The sequence below is a fragment of the Cordyceps javanica genome, chromosome 2 (assembly GCF_051103115.1).
Source record: "Cordyceps javanica chromosome 2, complete sequence".
Taxonomy (NCBI): domain Eukaryota; kingdom Fungi; phylum Ascomycota; class Sordariomycetes; order Hypocreales; family Cordycipitaceae; genus Cordyceps; species Cordyceps javanica.
This window is the reverse complement of record NC_139296.1, coordinates 3,576,059-3,592,497: the sequence shown is the minus strand read 5'-3', so window position 1 is coordinate 3,592,497 and position 16,439 is coordinate 3,576,059. Positions and strand designations below refer to the sequence as shown.

The 16,439-nt window shown below is 52.4% G+C and overlaps 3 protein-coding genes and 1 non-coding gene across 4 annotated transcripts; 2 read left to right on the top strand and 2 right to left on the bottom strand.

Annotated features, from left to right (window-relative positions):
- Nucleotides 1-934: 934 nt before the first annotated feature.
- Nucleotides 935-4,600, bottom strand: V2A60_003581 (uncharacterized protein; the record flags this gene model as incomplete). The annotated part of the gene is made up of 3 exons (XM_083254909.1): nt 935-1,161; nt 1,215-3,934; nt 3,984-4,600. 3 exons carry the CDS (start codon nt 4,598-4,600, stop codon nt 935-937), a joined length of 3,564 nt encoding a protein of 1,187 aa, XP_083111035.1.
- Nucleotides 4,601-6,477: 1,877 nt separating this feature from the next.
- On the top strand, nt 6,478-6,557 carry V2A60_003580. Its single transcript has one exon. It is a non-coding gene; the product is annotated as a tRNA-Gly (tRNA).
- Nucleotides 6,558-7,051: 494 nt separating this feature from the next.
- On the top strand, nt 7,052-10,595 carry V2A60_003579 (DNA repair ATPase SMC5; the record flags this gene model as incomplete). Its single annotated transcript, XM_083254908.1, has 4 exons — nt 7,052-9,202; nt 9,252-9,324; nt 9,378-10,113; nt 10,223-10,595. 4 exons carry the CDS (start codon nt 7,052-7,054, stop codon nt 10,593-10,595), a joined length of 3,333 nt encoding a protein of 1,110 aa, XP_083111034.1.
- A 1,068-nt stretch (nt 10,596-11,663) lies between these two features.
- V2A60_003578 (uncharacterized protein) lies at nt 11,664-16,134 on the bottom strand (the record flags this gene model as incomplete). Its single annotated transcript, XM_083254907.1, has 2 exons — nt 11,664-15,761; nt 15,874-16,134. The coding sequence occupies 2 exons, from the start codon at nt 16,132-16,134 to the stop codon at nt 11,664-11,666; spliced, it is 4,359 nt and encodes a 1,452-aa protein (XP_083111033.1).
- Nucleotides 16,135-16,439: the final 305 nt, after the last annotated feature.

The following is a 16,439-nucleotide window of genomic DNA, read 5'->3' as shown; positions in this document are numbered from 1 at the left end:
ACTTGGCCATACACACATGATCATAAACAAACAACACCGGTTTATTGATCCTCGCTATAGGTCTGCACATGTTATCCTAGTACTGGAAAGGCGTATTGAGAACAACCGGAGTCTCTCGGCCTCAGTAATCATAGTAACAAGTGGGCAACGTACGTGCTCAATACACATGCAACATCGAAAATGGTGGACGCGTGCGTAGAACAAGAAATCCGGGACAGCAAAAAAATTCTAGAGCATCAACAGTCACGCAGCCAGCTTCAATGACGAGCACTATGCTTTTGTCTAGAGCCATCACTACAGCTCAGGCACATTATTAGAGCTTCGCAACGTGATATGAGACTAGAAAACAGTACAAGGGTCATATCAAAGGTGTTGCGTGAAGTGTCAAGTTTGAGTCTTCAAGTTGCAGCCATCCATATTAACGAATTTTATTGACTCATGCTTCCAGTTCAACGCCGCATTATGTATATGTATCCGACAGGCAGACTCTGTTCCCTGATCACTTCTTCTCACTCATCCAACAAGGCTTGACGGCGATTCAAAGCCAAAAAAGAAAAAAAAAACCAAGTCAAAAACAATAATTTTAGGGCTGTCGCCTTCCTACAAATTCAAAGAAACGAGGCAAAAGGCCAAGAAATTGGCTGTTAGCTTCCACAGCTACATGAAGGCGCGCTTCTCCGCCCATTGATTATTAGCTTCAAGGATCAAACCGGAAAAAAAGCCATCAACTCGAAAATTCAAAAACAACAAAGGCCCACAACCAAAAGAGAAAACAAAAAAGAACAAAGACAGAGCGAGAGCGAGAGAGAGAGAATGCGTGGTTGTCCCCTTTTAGGACTATGTGCACTACGCCAAAGAAAAACAGAACGAATTCTCGAAATCAAGCCAGACTTAACGCAGCATCGTGAGGAAGAGCCTTCACTGCCCAGAGTGATTAGTTGACAGATGCCAGAGTGCTGATCATCATCTTTTGCTTGTTTCGGTCCGTGACGACTAGATTTCGATCGTCAAACACAATCCGGATCGTATCCACGACCCGGTGAAAACTGCTGGCTGCTCCACGCTGTTGTGTAAATCGGATAATGCTCAGTGGTTGGCGTCTGCCGTGCTCGATCACAGTCACCACCTCGGCGGCAATCGCAACTTCTTTGATATTGAGATCTGCAACATGATAAGTAAAATATTCGAGTTTACACCAAGGTGTAAGCACCTACAGTTCTTAGCTGCAACTCGTGCAAAGATGATATTGCGTTGCTTGTCCACCTGGATGTCGCGGATGCCGTAGCGTCGCCATTCCCGCAGAAGCATCACCACTTCCTGTCGCGCTTTTCTGCGAGATGTATTCATACATACGTAGCTGGTGGCTGGCTTGACTCGGAAAAGACGTGTCAGCCAATTCTGCTTAACCTCGATGCCACGCTGCGTGCCTGATCCAGAGCTGTTGACAGTTGCGACGGCTGAGCTCTTTCTGCGCGCCTGGTCAGTTGTAGTCGTCAGCCTCTCATTCTCGGCATGCTCGGTGTTTGCAGCCGCGTCTGGCTCTTGTGATCGGCCATGCTTCCAGAAAGGAATGCCGAACGCGCGCTTCTTTGAAGATGTATCGTTTGCCGCTGACTGTGCTTCCTGCGAACTGCGGGAGGTGGCCGGCGATTTCTGGCTCTCCGTGCTCTGCGGACTCGTCTCCGGCTCAGAGTCTGTCTTCGAAACACGTCTGAACCAAGATCGCATCCTGCGAACACCGCCACTGCTTAGAGGGTCATCTCCCGAAGAGTGAGGCCCGGCTTCACTAGCACGATCCGCATTGTATGCGATGTGCAGATGAAGCTTGCGCCCCAGCTCTTCCTTTGTCAACTTTCTCTTGACAACAGGCACATCAGCTGCCTTGGCATCGACTTGACCAGCAGGGGAATCCACCACCATACGAATGGTATTCTCGGTACTGTTCAGGTAATCCACATCTCCGGCTGACACATTCATCTGCTTCGATGCCGCTTGAGGCGCTGAGACAGTTCGCGACTTGTCATTTGTGGAATTGTTGACACCAAAGTTCTCATTGATGGATGGCAGCACCGATGTCTTCTTGCCATTAGGATTAGCGGCGGGTGCAGATACACTTCGCCGATCGACTTGGCGAGGAATAGCAGAGGCAATAGATGTTTGCTCCGTTCCATCGATGATATATTCGTTGCCACTTCCAAAGCCCTCTCCGGAACCGGGTCGCGAGTCAGCAGCAGTGGTTGCATCACTCAATGTGCCGTCCTCAGCAGGCAGAGCAGGTAATGGATGGTGATTCCATGACTTGGACGAGAACTCAGTGGCCTCAGTCGCGACAGATGGACTCACAGCGGTAAATGAAAACGGAGTCGAGTCGCGGTTTTTCTTGTCACCTTCGCTAATCACGGAGTCCTCGTAGATCAAAGTGCTTCTGAAAGCCTCATCACAGTTGCGAGCAATGTCATTGCTAAAGTTGCGAAGCTCATCGCGGAAAAGAGTAGAGGCATTCTTGACTACAAGAGGGGTATCGGACTGGGGACGCTTGTACACGGTAGGCACTTTGGGTACGGCAGGTATGTTGCTTTGTACACGCTGAAGAGGTTTGGTCCCGTTATGCATAGCAGAGGAAGCTGTTCCGGGTCGACGATCGGGACTCTGCACATTTGAAGTCGAATTCGAGCGCTTGCGCAGGTTGGTGAAATCGACAGCCCGCTTGTGCCGAAGGCCAGGGCCGCTGCGCGAAGGGGTGCCTTGACGGCTGTTGAGCGAGGCCACTGAGCCCTTTGCAGATCCCAGCTTGGCGGATGCGACGCTTTTGGCTGCATTAGCCCCAGCGCGGCGAACGTTTGCGTTGGATGCGCTTCGCGCCCGAGCATGGGTGGCAGGGGACGAAACACTGTCGCGATGCACGGCGACCCTGGCATGGCTGGCTTTAGAGTCGCAATGTTGCAGTCTGCCGCTGGCCCTATATGGGTCATAGTTGACTACCGTGGCAGTATCGCCCTCAGCAGCGTTAGAGATGACAGTGAAACGTGAGATAGAGCGGCCGTGTCCGTTTGCGCGAGGCTGCGAGAATTGGCAGGTTGATACACGCTTCTTCCAGATTGAAGGTTTCATGTGATGATAATCGCTCATCGAATGAGCCAGCTCTGGCTTAAAGTCTTCGAGTTGCTTGTCCCGATAGTCATGTAGCAGCCAGTAGAAGGCTTTTTGGTCGTTTGGCTTTTCGCTAGTCAACTTATGTGCAAGGTCTTGCTCGTTGAACATGTGCCACATGGATCGAAGTTGTCGTAGTAGCTGTGGATCAATTTCGTTGCGAGGTACAGGGTCATACTTGAATCCTTTGCCCAGCATTTGGCTGCTGAGGTCACCGAAGTCGTCGTGGTAGCTGTACCTTTGAACCAGAGGGTGGTTCCAAATGTCTTGCAAATTGATACGACGCTCGGGATTCACCTGCAGCATCCGGCGAATGAGATCTTGGGCATCGGGACTGATATGCTTCGGCATCTCATACACCCCCTTCTTGGTCTTGCCCATCATGACGCGCAGATCAGGATCGTCAAACGGAAGGGTCGCAGAGAGCATAGCATAGAGTATCACGCCCATACTCCAAATGTCGGCCTTATCACCACGGTACTGCCTGTTTTTAAGTAGTTCCGGGGCAGCATAGTGAGGGCTACCACAGGCGGTTGCAAGATGATGGGTAGCCGTCTGATGAAGCGCAGCCATCCCAAAGTCAGCAATCTTGATTTGGAGGTCCTCCGTGATGAGAATATTCTCCGGCTTCAGATCGCGGTGGCAAACGTTGAATGAGTGGCAGTAAGCGATGGCACTTATCATCTGTCGAAAAAAGAAAATAGCGAGTTCTTCCGATAGACGGCCTTTAGTGTTGATGAATGTGAAAAGATCACCTTGGTTGATATATTCGAGAATAAGATAACTACAACATTAGTATCAGATTGAGTATACTTGTGAGGTTGTCAACTTACATCTCGGAGCGATTTTCCCAGATGTCATAGAGCTTCATAATGTTGGGGTGCTCAATAAGCTTAAGGATTGCGACTTCTCGCTCGATGGCCATGGGAACACGCATATGGCCGTCTGAAGGCTCGGGAAGGTGGCTGTCCCATTTGCTCAGTGCAGCTAAGCTGCTATCTTGGACAAGATACGCCATACGTCGGTTGACGATTTTGACGGCAGCCAGCTGGTGGGTAATGTTATGACGACAAAGTCGCACACGAGCAGAAGAGCCCTTGCCCAAGGTGCGTCCAAGCTGCCATGGGCCAATGTGTGTTTTGTAGCTTCGCTTGCTGCGACTGCTCGAGGTAGATGCATACGAGGCTTGCGACATGCGTTTATCTTCTTCGCTTGCCTGGTGCTCGTTCATGATGGCGGACACGCGTGCGTCGGGAGCGACTCGGTTAGTCGTGGGAGATTGCACCTGTCGCGCGCGGTGGCAGGCCACTGCCTCGGGTGTGCTCTCATGCTCGCTTCTTTGATTCCGATGTTTGTTCAGAGGCTGATCTGGGTAAACGATAGGTGAATTAATGCGATAGGCCGCTTCGGCCAGCGGAGAGCGGGCAGCGGAAACGGCAGCCTCAGCCATTTCTCGTTTGTATGTTGGTAAGAGAAGCTAGAACATAATACTGGAGAATAATAGGCGATTTAACCAAGCGGGGTCGAATTCAGAATCTATTTGTTTTGTCGATTCGGGCCAGAAGGGATTTCCAGTGTCAAAACAGGCGGAAACGGTAGCTGTCGAGGTATGTTGTAATAGGCGATTGGAGCAAGTGTTTGCTTCGAGGGGAGTCGAGCGTATAAGACAGAGTCGGGCAGGAGCAGTTGCAAAGCCAAATCAAGCGTCTGTGGGAGGAAGAAAACCGAAAAAGCCCAAAAACAACGATAGGCGGGAAAGAAAAACAAAAGAGAAACTTAGCGATGGACCGTTGCGGCAACGTGGTTGAAGAAGGAAAAGAGGACGAGGGAGAGGATGGCGAGGGCACAAACGGAGGGCTGGCCGGCAGGAGAAGGACTGGAGAGGCGGATCAGGAAGAGTGGAAACAGCTGTGCTTCTCTTGCAAATGAAATCACACAATGTTGGGCTTACCGGCAGAGGCGAAACGTGCCAGACTCCCAAGGAAAAGCGAGCGGCTTGGAAGCTCAGGAATGCAATGTTTACTTGTGAGTGGCGGCGATGATCAACACAGCGCAGCACCATGGTGTTGTGGGCAGGCAGCTGGGCAGGTCCTCGCAGTGCCACACCTTCAAGGGAGGCTCGTTGGGTGGCGCGGCGCGCGGTGGCTCTGGAATGGAATTCCCGACAGCCCATCGACTGACTACATATCTAGTAGGGGTTACTCGTATCATCATTCGCACATCTACCAGAGAAAAGCAGAGACCAAGCCATCTTGTCACATTCCAACAGCCCGACCATCCTGGCCAGTCCCTCGCTGCAGCATACCTCGCCTATTCGACCTGCCAATTTACCGAGCTGGGCAGTCGGGTTGCCAGGTTGCCAGGTTTTGCCACTATTCATCAATAATAATAATGCACGGCGCCATTGCTTGTCACGGTCACCATCACCGATCAAAACGAATAATGCCTTGACACTATTACAACCAACCCCTAGCTCACTTGACCATGAGCAAAAGAGGCGCGCCATCCTTCAAGGCGCGGAAATCCACGACCAAGCCTTTCATGCTTTCATGTCCCTCCCCCCTTATTAGCGCCCTGCGACCGACCTCATGCTCATCCAACCGGCAATTTATTTCCAAACTAAAATTAAAGCTGAAGATATCCCCGCTGTGTCTCCCGCTATCTTTTCTGTTTTGTGAATATAGAATATAATTCATACTCAGGCGGGGATAGACGGAGGAGCCCAACCACAATACCTAATCGCTTCCTAACATAGACAAAGTCCTGCCGCCCCGTGACGACAAAACCCTAATCCTTTCCCAGTGCAGTGTTTTTTAGGTTGTAGAAACATGCCACGAGTCTCAGTGTACACCACAGCGCATGGGGATAGTGAAAGGTCGCTGGCGCAATAAAGTATGTCAGTCAAGGGAGGCCACCCGCATCCCCGAGAAGCGCGAATTCGGCAGCTGGGCCAGCTCAACCTTTCTCTGTCGGAGAAATAGTCTCACTTTGATCACAATTCTCGTAATATTTCGTTTCTGGTGTCTATGAACCAGAGGTTGCCAATCGCATCCACAGGCTCCGATCGGCCAGCTGGGTTAGAATTACTACCGGCCGCTGTGAAAAGCGCGCACACTAAGCTGAACGTGGGGTTCGAGATCTACAGCATAATTCTAGCTATTGGATTATTATGAATCAAATGGCTTGCATTGTCCACTTGATATATTTTTCTTCCGTGCGAGCCGAGATCTCGGAAGACGCAGTCCTCGAAGTGTTCATTTGGTAGCAACACGGCAGCTGAACCATCTTGTATGTTAATAGTGCGACGCTTGCCACGAAGAAAAGTCAGCGTGATTGGTTTAGTGGTAAAATTCTCCGTTGCCATCAGCAACGTCGGGGAGCCCTGGGTTCGATTCCCAGATCACGCATTTTTTTGGCCGGCGCCCATATTTTTGTAACCGCCCAGTAGATATAATCAATGCTGAGAGCTGCAATGAAGGTGACGCTTTTAGAATATAGAGTCGCGCTGCAATACCACTTGAATGGAGGCCATCGCCATGATTGCTTGTTTTCTTCAGCATTATGCGCCTGCTATGTGCGCGTTCCAACAGTTTCGGTCGGTGTTTCCCAAACTTGATTAATTATCAGCAAGGCCGTATCCGATGGAAACTCGTCAAGTGCAGAGAATCGAAAAGTTTGAAATAGATTTTCCCAATGACTTAGTCCTACATCACCTGTCCTGTCCAAGTACTTACTGAGCAGGCTGTCACACCCACAGCCAGCTTGTGGTGGGGATCTCGTTTAAGTGCAACTCGCAAACGCGTGTGGCGCGTCTTGATGGCCCCTCCCCAACATCAATTAACACATCCGGAGTCGCCTGGCAATTTCTTGTCGGCCAGCGCATGAGGCGCCCTTTCGAGCAATGACTTCGGACAGATCTCGCAGGCGCCGTCGTATTCAATCCGACGATGAATCCGACGAGGACAATATCCATACACCCGACCCCCCGAAGCGACCTCGACGATCGACGCAGCTGTCGCAGTATGAAGTGAATGGTGGCGCGAGCCGCACAAATGCCGCCTCGCAATCTGACCGTGTGGATGAGTTCCAGCCAGGCTCTATTGTGCGCGTTTGTGTTCAAAATTTTGTGACATATGAAAAAGCCGAGTTCTTTCCTGGCCCCTACTTGAACATGGTCATTGGCCCCAATGGCACTGGCAAGAGCTCGCTCGTATGTGCGATCTGCCTGGGACTAGGCTATAGTCCTAAGCACCTAGGGCGTGCCGGCTCGATTAAAGAATTCGTCAAGCACGGCAGAGAGAAGGCAACCATCGAAATCGAGCTGCAAAGAAAACCGAGCGACCGTCACAACTACGTCGTCAGAGTCCAGATTCGCCGAGATCAAAATACCCAAAAATGGTGGCTGAACGGCAAGGAGACCACGCACAAGAAAATCCAGGATCTTATGAAGTCACTCAAGATCCAAGTCGACAACCTGTGCCAGTTTCTGCCCCAAGAGCGAGTGGTCGAGTTCGCTGCTTCTACTCCTGTGGAGCTGCTTCACGAAACAATCCGTGCCGCGGCGCCAGAAGAAATGCTTGTTTGGCAGGACAAGCTTCGAGAGATATTTAAAGAAAAGAAAGAGCTTGCTGAAAACAGCCAAAACGACGCAGAAACCCTCGAAAACCTCGAGGCTCGCCAACAAGGATTGCAAGCTGACGTTGACCGACTTCGAGAGCGTGGCGAAATTCAAAAACGACTAGACGACCTGAATATAGTGAAGGTTTTGGCCAGATACCAAGAAGCACGGAATAAATACATAGCGGCGAAAGAGAATAAGAAAAAGGCCCAAGATTCTCTAAAGCGACTCGAGGACGAAAGCGGACCTTCGCTGCAGGCTGTGAACAAAAAAGAAGAATACTCAGACAGAGTCAAGTCCACACTACAGGCCAACGAAAGAGCTCTCCAGCAGTGCCATGACGTCTCAGACGCCCTTGACCAAAAGGTAAAAGATGAACAGGGATCAATCGACGCCTTCAATGACAAGATGGCTGCCGAGCGGAAACTGTTTGATGCAAGGAAAAAGGAGGTCGCTTCTGCGCGGGCCAAACTTACGTCGCTGCAAGCCGACCTGAAGAATCGTCCAGTCGAGTTCAGTGCAGGCGAATGGAATCAGAAGATCCGCGCCGAGGAACACAACCTACGCGAGCTAGCATCCATGGACCGCGAGCTCACTTCAGAATTAAACAGCCTAAAAGAGAAGGGACGAAATCCCAAGCGGCAAATGGAAACTTTGACATCGTCCTTGGCATCACTCGATACGCAAGAAGGCCAACAATTGAACATGATGAAGAAAAATTTCCCAGAAGTTGCACGAGGATGGGAATGGATACAAGAACACATGGGTGAGTTTGAAAAGGAAGTGTTCGGTCCTCCTATGCTCTGCTGCTCAATTAAAGATGAGCGTTATTCCAACCAGGTCCAGTCTTTACTACAAATGGACGACTTTACGTGTTTCACTGTCCAGACGCGGAGCGACTTCAAGAAACTGTCTGATCAGCTTTATCGCGTTATGAGTCTATCAGTTGTTATCCGCTCAAGCATCCACTCTTTGAATAACTTTCAGCCTCCACTGTCGAGAGAGGACGCCGTGAAACTCAACCTAGACGGCTTTGCTGTCGATTATTTGGAGGGTCCCGACCCTGTCATCGCGATGCTTTGCTCGGAAAAGAGAATTCACCAGTCTGGCTTGACTCTACAGGAGCATGACAATGCTCAATATAATAAACTCGCAAATAGTGGCAACGTCACGCAATGGGCTGCTGGCAGACATTTGTTTACTCTCCGTCGGCGCAAGGAGTATGGCGGCAAGGCGATGACTGCTATTAGCAAATTTATCAACCCTGGACGATTCTGGACCTCGCAAACTGTCGACGTGCAAGAAAAGGCGGAGCTTACACGTCAGCTTGCGGCGGCGGAGGCAGAATTTCAGACACTCAAGCAACAAAACACTGAGATCTTGGCCAAACGGAAAGATCTCGATGAGAAGAAGCATGCTATAAACGCCAAAATTGTGTGTCTGCTCGTGTTCCTGAAGAATGATAAATGGCTGACGCAATTAGGACGACCTGAAAAGCGAAAAGAGCGCCCTACAAAAAGAGTATCAAAGGTGGCAATCACTGCCAGAAAAAATCGGTAGGGCTTATGGCAACGCAGAGCCGCGATTGACGCTAACTGCCGAGTAATAGATGCCGAGGAACGACGAAAGGAAGAGAATGCACAGATGATGCAGGTAATTCGAAACCGGATCTATGCGGCTCAATACGATTTGGATAAGATCGTCATGGTCAAATACAATGCTGCAATGCGTCATGCCGCTTCTTTGGACAATATGAAAAAGGCACACCGGGAATATATCGAGGCCAAGATTCGCTCCATCGAAGCCACTTCGGATGTCAATGGTCTGAAGAAGCGCAATGCTAAGATTGTTGAGCGACTGGCGACCGAAAGGGCGAAACTAGAAGAGGCCAATCGTATCGCCGACCAGGCACGCACCGTAGGCAAAGACATGTCCGACAAAGTCAAAGATTTGCTGCTAGAGCATCAGGACCGCCGCCTCTACCTGCAAGACATGGCAGAGGGCAAGACAGAGCACGACATTGAGCTGGAGATTGATGCGGAAAAGGCGCAGCTCGAGCTCATTCACGCATCCAACCCCAACATTTTGCGTGAGTTTGAAAAGCGCGCGCAAGAGATTGAGCAACTTCGACAAAAGATGAACAGCATCAACAACAAATCAACAGAGCTAAAGGCCGCCCACGACTCGCTCATGAACAAATTTGAGCCGAAGCTGGACGAGGTGGTTGCGCAGATCAACAGCGCCTTTGCGTACAACTTTGAGCAGATTAGCTGCTCGGGTGAGGTGCGCATCCACAAAGACGAGGACTTTGATCAGTGGGCCTTGAATATCATGGTTCGCTTCCGGTACGTAATCCGACCCTCCTCCTCCTCCTCCTCCTCCTCCTCCTCCTCCTCCTCTCTGTTGCGCATTCTCCCAGGAGGGTCCCAATGGCTGACAGACATGTTCTTGTAGCGAGAGCGAGACTCTTCAACAGCTTACCGCCCACCGGCAGTCTGGCGGCGAGCGCGCCGTGTCGACCGTCTTCTACCTCATGGCGCTGCAGTCGCTCGCGCAGTCCCCCTTTCGCGTCGTCGACGAGATCAACCAGGGCATGGACCCGCGCAACGAGCGCATGGTGCACGAGCGCATGGTGGAGATTGCGTGCCGCGAACACACGAGCCAGTATTTCCTAATCACGCCCAAGCTGCTCCCCGGCCTGCGGTATGACCCGAAAATGCGCGTCCTGTGCATCGCCAGCGGCGAGTTTATGCCCCGCGACGGCGGCAAGCTCGACTTTCAAAAGTGCCTGGCTGTCATGCGAGGCATGGCCACGCCAGCGGCGTGAAGGATATGCGAGCCCGTTCATTATCTAGTTTAGGTGGGTGTATGGTGGTGCTGGGTTCTAGTCATGGAGAAGAAGCGCATAAGCAAGGGAGCTTATGTTTTGGCGAGGGCCTCTTTCTTTTTCATACTTGTACGTCTTTGCACCTAGTTTGGCGTTTGTATATTCGGCGTCCGGAACATTCAATCTACTATCAATGTATAGATTACAAGTTGGGCTTTGCATCGGTCGCAAGGGGAAAGAGGGTGGAGAGGGAACGCATTGATACGTTGCAGAACTTCGGGAACGGAATGTTCATCGGTGTTCGAAAGACGCCAAGTAGTTATCATGATTCCAACTAACAAATTCAAGTTTAGCGCAACAATGAGAACAGAAAATAAAGTGATCCAATCATTGGCTTTGCGGCTTTTTTTTTGTCATTGTACAAAATTAAACTTTAGACAGACAACCGTGACATAGTAGAGACAACAGGGGGAACAATACAAAAAAGGAAATGAGAAACGCAGAGTACAGCACCAAAAAGTCAGAAGATAAAAAAAAAGTGAATGCGACTGCAATGACGAAAGGGTCCAAGAAAGCAGGCACAACAGTGCAGCGATGGACAAAGATGACCATGGTTCGCCCAGAATTCCCTTCTTTTTGTCAATTTCTTTCCAACCAAATGACCCTTGCCGCCATACAGCTTTCTCTCCCCCGCTCATAGAGGACATTCAAAAGATGAAAAATTTGCAAGAGAAAAGAACAGGCCTCGATACAATCAACAATCGAATCCCCGAAGAACAAGGTTCAAGAATGGAAAGCAGAAAAAAAAAGAGCGGCATGTAAACACCCTAGAGGAAAAGAACAAAGAAGAAGCAGAAGAAGAAGAAAAACAACCCAAATGTATTTTATCCAGCAAGACCAGTAAATGAAAGCAGCGGGTATATGCGTTCATGAATACGTAGCGTGTCTCCCAGTCCAGAAGACAGAAAAAAACTGAGAGCACTTTACTCATTAATGTCGAGGAAGGAAACGCCAGGGCTCGAGAGTTGTCGAGACTTCCAGAGTTTCTAAATCGTTTGTTTCGTATCGTTACTTTGACTTGCGCCCGTCGGCGTGCTCTTCCGCGTCCAGCTTCTTGCGCCAGTCAGCCAGGCTTTCGCTGAGACCCGCTCCGGGAATGCCGTCGTCGTCCTTTTTCAGGTCGGCCGGCGGATCAAAGTCAAAGTTGTTGCTCAGACGGTAGTTCTTATTGGTGGCCTCCCAGTGGGTGCGAAGGGTCTCGAGCTCGCTGGCGAGGTTGTCGAGGGCTGCGCTGTTGCGACCATCCGTGCTGCCGTGACCTCCACCACCACCGTACACGCTCTCTGCCTCGGAGCTCTCCTGACGTGCGTGGCCCAACCCGCCCAGGCCATTGGAGCCACCAACCTCAATAGGCGTCATGTTGGGCTGACGGCTGCGGCGACGGTAGCTGTCGACCGAGTGCTCTACTTGGTCGAGCAACAGGGACACTTTTTGCTCAGCATCAGTAGCGCGCTGCTCGAGCAGAGCGTTTTCGGAGCGCAGTTGGTCCAGATCCTTGACATGCGTGGCCAGCTGCTTCGACGTGTGCTCTTTCTCAGTTTGCAGATCAGCAAGCTCTTTCTTCACGCCCGCGTATTTCTTTTCCAGTTGCGAGCCCGAAGCCCGAAGCTCTTCTTGTAGAGCGCTAATCTTGTGCTCGAGGCTATGCTTTTCAGTTTGCCATTCAGAGGGTGCTTCAACGGTTCGGCTATTGGTCTCATCTTTCTGCGCCCGGTCCTCCATCGCTTCCATGTCGGACTTCAGGCGAGCATTCTCCGTTTTGTAGCGCTGTAGCTGCTCCTTAAGCTGTTTCAACATCTTCTCCGTGCCCTTGACGTAATGTACAGCGGACTGATAGTCATTTTCAAGTTGAGTAAGCTTGTCGCGGTAGGCAGATTCAGATTCCTGAGCTTGCACAGCAAAAGCTTGTTTCGTTTCCTCGTGAGAGGCGTGGGAGCTTGCTAGCTGAGCCTCTAGCTCGCGCAGACGGGTTTGCTCTGGTGAAGTCGTGCGAGGGCTGGCGAGTCCGCGACTGCGCACAGCAGCTGTAGGGCTGATGCCGCGCTCATTGAGAATGTCCTTGAGTGCAGTGTGCTGCACAGTCATGGCATTCGTCTCCAGCTGCTGGGCAGCAAGTTGATTCTTCACCTCGGAGTGGGCAGCCTGTAGGCTCTGAGTTTCTCGCATGGCAGCCTGAAGCTGTCGTCTGATGGAGACACCCTCACGGCTCGACTGCTCCTGATACTGTTCCAGACCGGCAATGCGCTCTTCGGCACTTCGAAGTTTATCGGCAGCTGCATCAAGCTCTTGCTGGTATTTCTTGACCAGGGCATTGGCGCTGGTGATTTGATTTTGCAGAGCCACGGATCGCTCAGTCGCTCCATTGTTTGACTTGGGCGAGTCACGGAGAGTGATCTTGTCGAGTCCGGATAAGACAACCGCGCGGTGTGTTCGCGCCTCGTTTGCGTTCTTCTCTGCCAGCTCCTCAGCGTCACGTAACCGCTGGGTGGAGGCAACCAGCTCGGCTGTGCGGGCTTCATGCTCGATCTTAAGCTTGTTCAACTTTGTCTCCAGCTTCTCACGGGCAGTGCGCTCTTCTGCCAGTTTCTTTTCTACATGTGACTTGCCGTCTTCCGAAGCCTTGATCGCAGCTCGCAGAGAAGTAAAGGTCTCGTCGTGACCCTTTGACGTTCCAACAACATCGTTGTATTTGCTCGTGACCTCTTCTTTTTCGGCCTTGAGCAGAGCCAGCGCGGATACAGCATCAGAGGCAGAAACGGAATGTTCACGGGCCTCCCGCTGTGACAAATGCAATTCAGACTTGAGCCGCTCAACTTCGGCCGAAGTTTGCTGCTTGTAAGATTCGAGATGGGCGAGTCGCTTCTCGGCAGCGTTGGAAGTCTCGTCGGCAAGTTGGCGCGCGCGTTTCTCCGCTTCTAGCTCCGACCTCATATTCTCAATGTGAGTTTGCTGCTCCTTTTGCACGAGCAGTGCTGTAGCCAACTTCTTGCTCATGCCGTCGGCACGGCCGACTTCATCGCGCTCCCCATCGAGCTGTGGCGTGCTAGAGGCACTGCTGCCGGTAAATGCGGCCACTTTGGCTTTGGCATACACGGCTTCTTGGATTGCAGCGTCTCGTTGTCTCTCTGCTTCCGCGATTTGCTTGGCAGCAACAACGGCCTGCTTATCGACAGCACTTTGGACGTTGGCGAGTTCTGTACGCATGGCCAGCAGGGCCTCGATGAGAGGCCTGTCTTCATCATCGAATGTTTCGGAGGACTTGTCGAGGGCTGGGCTGGAAGTGTTTGCAACATAGCCGCCTTTTCGAGCCAGCTCAAGTTCGGAGGCATACCAAGCATTCTTGTTTCGGGCAGCGTCGAGCTCCTTGAGCAAGGCAACCGTCTGCGAGTTGCGGCCAGACGAGCGGCGAGACACCAAATTGCCACCTTGGCGATTCGGGGGAGGTGGTGACGACGGGCGATTAGCTCGTGATGATTCCAACGTACTGTCGATAGAACCTTGTGACGGTCGAGGAGCGCGTGTCTTCTCGGCAGCACTGGCTGCTCTTGAGCCATGGGGCGGTGATCGTTGACCGTTTATAGCAGCAGCAACCGGACCTTCAGGATCTGCAGCGAGTTGTCGTGCAGGAGTGTCAATGGGGCCAGGCTTGGGTGAACCGGCCCCAGGGCGATCAACAGAGGCGCCGCGGACTCGCGCGACGGAAGAAGCCTCCAGCGGTGACTTTGCACCAGTAGGGGCTTGGGGGGGCGAGGCGGCTGGAGGAGGGGCAGGACGTGGCAGTTTTGGTCCTGCACCAGGCGGACCTTGAGGTTCGGGGCTGGTCGGGTTTAGCGAACGGCTTGAGTCGGGACTGGAGATAGGACCTGACCCGTTAGTGACAACTGCCGCGGCGCCAGCAGTGGCGGCGGCGGCGGCGGCGGCACCACCAGCCACTGTACCTACAGCTGCACCTTCTGTCATTCGTTTGGGGTCTTGAGGAGCATTGGCGATACCGGGAGCTTGACGATTGGCAGCTTCGAGGCTTGGTCGCGCGCCCTGGGGTGGACGGATCGAGTTCTGCTGAGCGTCGGCGGGATAGCGAATCTTAGTCGTATCCAAAACATAGAGGATACCAAGATCATTGACGGTGGATGCAGCAGTGCTAGGCTCACCACCGAGCACAACGATGGACTTGCCAACCGTAGTCATGCTATGCCCTGACCTTGGCGAGGGCGAAGGGCCCATGTTCTGGAAGGTGTACCAGCGTCGCAAGGATATCCGAAAGGCGGCGAGGTCACCCAAATCGGTGCCCTCTTCGGTTCGTCCGCCGAAAATGTACATGACGTCGTCGACGAGGGCGGCGGCATGGCCCTCACGACGAGAAGGGATATAGCCGATACAGTCGAGCTGCGACCACTTGTTGACCTGCGGGTCGTAACACCAAACGTCGTTGAACCATTCGAAGCCATTGGTACCACCAAAGAGATACATCTTGTCATTGTAGGTGATGACAGTGTGGTTTGTTCGAGCAGCCGGGATGCTCGGAGACGTGTCGGACTGAAGCAAGATTTCCCATCGGTTGTTGGCCATCTGAAGCTGATTCAGGTCAAAAGCGGACAAGTCGTTCATGAAATAGCCCTCAACCTGGCCACCAAAGATGTATATCTTGGAGCCGAGTATGTTTAAGGAGTGGCCATAGCGACCAGAGGGGCGGGGACCGGCAGGCAGAGCCCTCGACCAGTGTCGCGTGGATGTGTTGAGGAGATAGAGGGTCTCGTCGAGGACATCGGCATCCTCGATCTTGGTATCACCACCGTAGACGATGAAGGCATTGCCAACCAGCAGACTGGAGTGGCCAACTCTGGGGCCCGGCCCCTCGGCGGTGGTTGATAGCGGGTAGCAGGACATACTGCCTCCGGCCTCGATCATCCAGAGATCGCCTTTGACGGTAGAGCTATTGATGAGGCCACCCATCATGTAGATGTCACCTTCCTTGGAAGAGGCGCTATTGACGGCGGCGCCATATCGGGGAAAAGGACTAGGATTTTGCGTCGTGTAGGTAATTCGGCGCTGAGACCACGGATATAGTGAGGCGTTTGGGTTTGTGGGTGGCGGACCGTTGCGAAGCTAGAGGGGGGAGAGATGAAGCATCAGCATAGTATATTTGGGAAGAATTTGGGACAAGGCAGGTGGAGAGCTGGTGGTGACCAGGTAGCGTGGAGAGGGCAATTGGACTCACCGCGACATCGGCGGAAGGGTTTCCCAGAGTGTTGTTGTTATCGACACTGCCGCCGCGACGGCTATGGGCAGATGTGACCTGCCGTTCCGGGGTGGTGACGGCATCATTTTCTGAGTTGAGGCTGCCAGTGGGGGTGGCCCTGTGCTTGTCATTCTGTGCGCGGGCATTGGCGCCGGCCATGGCAGTCGGAGGAGGAGCATTGCCATCACGGCTGGACAGCGCGCGATCCTGGTTCTTCTTGGATTTGAAGAGAAACGCCATGATCAATCAGGGGCCGCGCGCCGGCGGGGAAGAGGCGAAGAGGGTCGGCGCAGCGATGGGAAGCGATTTGACGACGATTGAACGGGTGGTGCAGACGACTATGGTTCCGGGTAAAAGGGACAGAAAGCGATGGCGAGATGCGGTTGTGCAGTTGTGCAGTTGGTCGGACGTGGCGTACAACAGGGTTGGCAGTCGAGATGATTGGAGAGCCAGCCAGGGGGGGAGAAAGAGAGAGAGAGAGAGAGAGGAGAGAGAGCAGCGCGCGCGCCTGGAGCTCCGGTAGGAAGCCTGACGGAGGTGTCCGA